Source organism: Cebus imitator, unplaced genomic scaffold (genome assembly GCF_001604975.1).
Source record: "Cebus imitator isolate Cc_AM_T3 unplaced genomic scaffold, Cebus_imitator-1.0 Scaffold468, whole genome shotgun sequence".
Taxonomy (NCBI): domain Eukaryota; kingdom Metazoa; phylum Chordata; class Mammalia; order Primates; family Cebidae; genus Cebus; species Cebus imitator.
The window spans coordinates 927,510-933,887 of NW_016107783.1; the positions used below are offsets into that span (position 1 = coordinate 927,510).

The 6,378-nt window shown below is 33.6% G+C and overlaps 1 protein-coding gene across 7 annotated transcripts in view; it reads right to left on the reverse strand.

Annotated features, from left to right (window-relative positions):
• DACH2 (dachshund family transcription factor 2) overlaps nucleotides 1-6,378 on the reverse strand; it is a 632,920-nt gene that overhangs the window by 17,713 nt on the left and 608,829 nt on the right. For 4 of the 7 annotated variants that reach the window (XM_037732724.1, XM_017512278.2, XM_017512280.2 and 1 more), the window contains 2 exons: nucleotides 3,535-3,713; nucleotides 3,293-3,440 (listed from right to left, as the gene is read on the reverse strand). In XM_037732724.1, the coding sequence (XP_037588652.1) occupies nucleotides 3,293-3,440; nucleotides 3,535-3,713 (327 nt within the window). The remainder of the gene's footprint in view (nucleotides 1-3,292; nucleotides 3,441-3,534; nucleotides 3,714-6,378) is intronic. The other 3 variants (XM_017512281.2, XM_037732723.1, XM_017512279.2) reach the window with 1 other exon arrangement.

Below are 6,378 nucleotides of genomic sequence, written 5' to 3' on the forward strand. Positions count from 1 at the left end.
CACTTGACATATAATCAGCATTCTTTTTGTCCTAATTTTTATTAGGTTCATTTAAAGAATACTTTATTTACTGTAGTTCAATCACACAACTGACTTCTTTCTATTTTCATATTTCCAGACTGTACGTTCTGTAATACACGTGCATTTGTATGATGGTGGCAGTGGTGGTGAAGAATTGTCTTCTACTTTGACTCTCTATATGCAGTTAATGATTCATTAAACATTTTCTAATTCTCTTAAAAAGATATTCTTATACAGTCATAGGCTGCATAATGATTTTTCAGTCAATGATGGATCGCATATACAATGGTGGTTCCATAAGATTATAACGGAGCTGAAAATCCCTATCACCTAGTGACATTGTAATCATCCTAATGTCCTAGTGCAATGCTTTACTAGTGGGTATGTGGTGATGCTGCTGTAAATAAATCTACTGTGCTGCCAGTCATGTAAACAACAAACTTTCAAGTAAGAAAAACACTTTTATCTCAATTTTATAGATGAAGAACCTGAGTCCTTGACAGATCAAGAAATTTACCCAAGACAACATAGCTACTAGTTTTCAAAGCATGAAGACCAAAGATCACATAGGTAGTTGTTCCAAAGCCTAAGGACCATACAGTTGGCCGGGGGACCACGGTAGGTGACCTCCAAGGTTTCTTGTAGCTATATTATTGTATGATTTTAAGTGTTTAATCTGCAAAGGATATTATTGTATATGTATAAGTGTGTTTAATCCAAGTAACACAGTCTGACTAGCAACCAAAAGGGAATTAGGTAGAAATTTTTTCTAAGTGTGGAACATTGCTTTCTTCAATTGGAATAAACAAGTTATAGGAATTATTTTAATGCATATATAGTTTTATATGTAGTTATCTGTATTTTTATATATGTAGTTACATATATTTTTCATATATAATATAAATAATATACATACATATCACACACACACAGATGAACACAGTATTTTTACTATATTTTTGGAAAGATGTTACTTTACAATCATAATATCAATTTCCCCTCTGTCTTTTCCATCATGTGACCTTAGGTAAAGAGTAAACTCTTTGTCATAAAAAGTTGGGTATACTGGGTGTGAGGTCTTTAAGGAAGTATAAAGAAACTTTAATAATTATCTAGAACAACTATTGTAATAGGGGAGAATACTGAAATTCAGAGAGATTAAGTACATAGTTTTTATAAATCAATAAAGATAACAGTACTTTTCCATAATTATGATGGTCATTACATATCAAATGCTGAAAAAAGTGCTGGGCTACATATTAGACACTTGATAAGCATTAACCCTAGTAGTATTAGTAGTCATGATAATCACAGTAGTAGTAATAATGATAGTAATAGTATTCGTGGTATCGTTATGATTATATTACGATAAACGCTAAATTTATTAAATACAAATACTTCCCAGAAAATTTGACAATAGATACAATATTATACCTACCATGTCTAAAGAATTTTTAAAGGACAATAGATATGAATTATAAATACAGACCTGATGGGTCTATAAAAAGTCGGTGAACAGAAATCAAAGTAAATAGATCCCTAAAAGTTACAAGCCAATTTTACCGTATATAGCAAATTTTCATAAGCCAATTTAAGAATCTTATTATATTTAACATATAATTTTTTGGATTTTTAGCATTAAAGAAACTCTCAACTAAAGAAATGTAAATTATGACTGTTAATCATAGTAGTCTATTTTCCATACCAAATATCAGAAATATATCAATTTCTCCAAAGCTTAAAAAGATCATTTAGTCTTTGCTTTGTAGTATTTAATGAATCTGACAAGTTAAGCAAAACAGGTTTAATTATTTTTAAATGCAAAGGCTAAGTTTCCATTTTGAATGAAACCAATGATTCCTAGGCCCTAAGGAACATATATAGTATGTTTTCCATCTTATAAAACAAATTTCTTAGTAAAATATGCTACTTTCAATTAGTATAAAGTTAGTAGATTTCATGCAACTGTAGTTATCTTTCTTTGTTCAGGAAGTTATATCTAGATTATGGATTTTCACTTCCTTTCTTTTCCTGTCTTTTCCACTCTAACTCTTTCCTAATTTTAGGCTTTGTGACCCTTCCACAGAAGAGTAAGCAGGGAAGGGAAAGAAGCTGAAATTCATAAATGCCACCTTTACTGCCGTTTCGTATTTTATGACAAATATAAGGAAGATGTGGAAAGTATTAACTAAAGTGAGGTTTTTAACTTTCTGTGATTTTTGATATAAACTAATCTCATTTATTCATTACTGTAGATAATCAAGTGGCTACCCCTAGTTGGAAAGTTAATCCTATTTGTGAACAATTCTGAATTTCTCCATTCTTTCCCTTTTGTCTCCATCCTTACTTCTGCTACTCTAATTCAGTTCTCTTCACCACTGCCTGGATGACAGCAATCTCTTTTTGCATATTTTTTTTCTAGTTTTACATGCACTCCCCCAATCTATTCCCAACATGGTAGCGATCAATCCAATTGAAACCAAATCAGATCATTCCACTGCTTATCTTTTAATGCTTCACATCACCTACAGGATAAAGTCCAAGCTTTTATATGGTTAAAATTGTCCTTCATAATTCAGCTTCTACTCCCAACTTTCTCCATCATCTCCCACTAGTCACTTCAAAAACCTCAAAGACATTATAATAAATTGTATTTAGTTATCTATGTGTGAGGTTTCTTGTGCTCAAGGCTTTGCTAACCGATACCTCTGCCTAGAATGTCCAAATCACTCAGGTTTTCACAAGCTTTTTTTGTTTTTGCCTTCTGGTTTTTCAACATTTAGATTCAGGTGTTAGCATCAGGAAGGCTTCCTTAACCACCATCAGCAAACTAAGCTAACTACCCAATCTCTGTATAATCATGTTGACTGGGCATGATTGCTTTTGCCACTTTGTTTTAAAAGTAAACGGTTGCACTAGCTCTCTAAAACATAAATCCCTAAAAAACATGGACTGTTTTTTTAATTCATGTTATAATCCCAAAATCTAACACTGTGCCTGGCAAAGAGTAAACATTTCATATATAAGGAATTGTTAGATTATCTATATTCAGGTGAACTTTATGAAATTGTGAGATAACAATAAAATATTCATGTTTCCGAATCTACAACTGGCCCAAAGTGCAGACATAATTCATTTTCTTTTAGTATAAGAGAGATGGCATATATCATTTTTTTTCAGTAATTCCAAGATATTTCAAAGAATATTTCTATTAGTGTTGAAAATACATCCAAAATAATATTCACTCTATAATTGAACTTGTAAAACTTACTTCTGCTTTGAAGCTCAACTGCAAGTTGTCTTTCAAGGTTTTCTCTAATTTCTCTCTCTCTATAGAGCTCCAGTCGCAGGTCCTTCTTTTCTTGTTGTATCTGCTTCTCCTGGATGCGAGCATTATCCAAAGCCACTTTCAGTAGACCCTGTCAAAGTACAGGACATGACATGCAGTTCATCTTATCTGTTTAACTTATCAAATATAAAATAATATATGTAGGTGCTAATGTCTTGTATTACATTTATTTTGTTTATAGAAATATTGTTGACCTGAATGTTGGTCAACAGAGTCTCCACGGAGGACAGACTATCAGCAAAAATGAATGGTCCAGGGAATCCAGCGGGCAATGCCTGCCCAGGAGTCAGCTGTATCTTGTCCAAGGGTGACTTCATTATTGGAATGTGAACTGGTACCTCTTCTGCAAAAATAAAATTAATATCAGAAGGTTCACTGAATAAGAGATCAAAAGTCTCACTAGGACACCTCTACTAGGCATCTATAAAGATTTTGTTTATAAAATTAATGACTGACAGTCTCATAATTAGAACTCATATTCTCCAGCTGCCTCTACTTTCAGAAGATAAATATTTAAGTAAAGAACTTGTTAAAATGAAACAATGCTTATGGCTAAAGAGGTATAAAACCTGAAGAAAAAACATAAGATACATACAATTGACATTTGCGTTTATGAATATCTATAAATATTCAGATCACTTGCTGGAAAAATATAAGCAACATTTTATCTTTTCTCTCTAAATCTATTAATCTATCAATCAATTCATTTATCTTGATTAACAGCTTTATTGAAGCATAATTTACATACAATAAAATTCACCTATTTTAAGTATACACTTCATTTTTAGTAAATTTCCAGAGTTGTCCAATCGTTACCACAAATCTATCTTAGAACATCTCAATTCCCCCGTAAAGACTCCTCATGTCCATTTACAGTTAATCTTCTCTTCTACCTCAGCCCCTAGAAACCATTAATCTGCTTTATCTCCAAAAGTTTGCCTTTTCTGAATGTTTCATATAAATAGAATCCTACAGTAAATGGTCTTTTGTGTCTGGCTTCTTTCTCTTAGCATGTTTTTAAAACTTATCCATGTTGTGGCAGGTATCAGTGGTTTATTTTTATTGCTTAGTAGTATTTCATTTCATGAATATTCTACCTTGTGTTTAAATATTTTCCAGTTGATGAATATTTGGACTGTTTCCAGTGTTACTTCTTATTTCATGAACTATTCCTTATCAGAAAATAACATGTATGACATAAAATTACAAGTTTTATCTATTCTCTCCTTCTATTTTTATGTTGTATTCTTCAACATTCTCATTACTCGATAAAGAGATATGAGTAGAAATTTTGTTTATAAATGTTTTTTATTTGCCTCAAACAGATACACCTTATTATGAAGGGAATCCCCTCCTACTTTGAGAAGCTTGAATCCTTGGTTATTCTGGCTGACAAACTTTCATATGACCTGTATGAATTTGACAAATTTTCTTCTGTAACAACATATGTAAAAAGAAACTGCCAAAGAGAGATAATCTTGGGATTTTAACAAAACAAATTCAGTTACTCTTAATTGGGTCCAACAGCAGTGCATGTTGGGGTGAATCATAGCACCTCAAACAGTTACTCTGCTCACTGGAGTCTCTTAATTTCAGTAAGAGGGCATAGGCAAAGTTTGAAAAAGATACATCTGTCTGGTCAGAAAGAAATTTCAGTGACTCCATATATTCTGAGACTCACTCAAGAAAAAAAGACTTGGCTTGAACCTAGACATAACCAATTTCACATGGTTTAGAAACAAACAAAAAAATGTCTATTGGTTCTGGTTCCTGTAGATAGGGAATATGGATTTGTCATGTATTAAGACTTCATTTTTCAACTGTAAGCAGTCTACATATGTAGTGTGCACAGTCTTGAACCCCACTGATTTCACAGTTTTCGTTTGCTGTGGAATTTCTTGTGTGCAAAGTTGGGCCATCCATTTGTGGGAAACTTCACTGAGATTACTCAGTACCATCTCCAAATAAATGACTCTTAATATATATCACCTTCACTTTTTTTATTTTTTCAAACCAATAGGAATTTTAACAATGCTAAATGATTATATTAGAGTCAACAGTTTCACACTGTTTAAATCCAAATGTTAAAAAGAGTATTTGTTTATTGACCTTAAATAATTCAATAAAATGCATAAACTATACCATTAATTTTCTTTAGCATAGAAAGCTATAATGAGTAACTGAGGGAATGTGTTCTCTTTCCGGGTCCAGAAGGGGGCGTAGTTTTAAGGGCAAGAACTTCCCAGCGCCATATCCCCCTCCCATCTCTCTCCATCCGGGAAATTTAACGGTTTAAATTTCGCGGGTGCGGGAAGAAACAAAAAGTCAATCACTCCAGCGGAAGTTCTAAGGAACTCCTTTCATTAGCCCAGCGTCTTAGAGAAGGTGGGGATTGTTCCCAGGTTAAAAGTCCCCTTCTTCTACACTCCTTTGGACTCCATGTTTGGGTCCCCTTCCTCGAACACTCCCTTGTGGAAGCCATCTTTCTCTCTCCTGGATTTCCCTCTGGAGTCCCCTTCCACACTCTCTTGTGGAAGCCTGTCTTCCCCTCCTAAATTCCGTCTCTCTCTATTCCCTTCCACTCAGTGTGGAAGCTGCTTTCCTCTCCTGGATTCCATCTTTCTGGATTCTCTCACTCAGTGTGAGAGTTAGCTGTTTCTTTCTTTCTCCTTCTCCTGTTTTTTTCTCTCTCTCTCTCTAAATAAATCACTTTCTACAAACACTTTTGAGTCCAGCATTTACTGGGCACTGCGCCGTGGTCCCCTCTCTCATTCTTGAGATGGCAGGAGACCAATAACTGGAGAAATGTCCTCTCAGGGGAACTGAGGGACCTCCCCTGAACCCCAACATAACTTCCCAGGAAATACTTTTTAGTAAAACTTTAAAAACAGTATTTTGTTCCCAGATGCAAGTGTTTTCTACAACTTACTTGTAGTTTATTTTCATACTCCTTAGTTACATAAATCTGAATATTTAAAAATTAACCCTATACTCTTATAAGACATTTA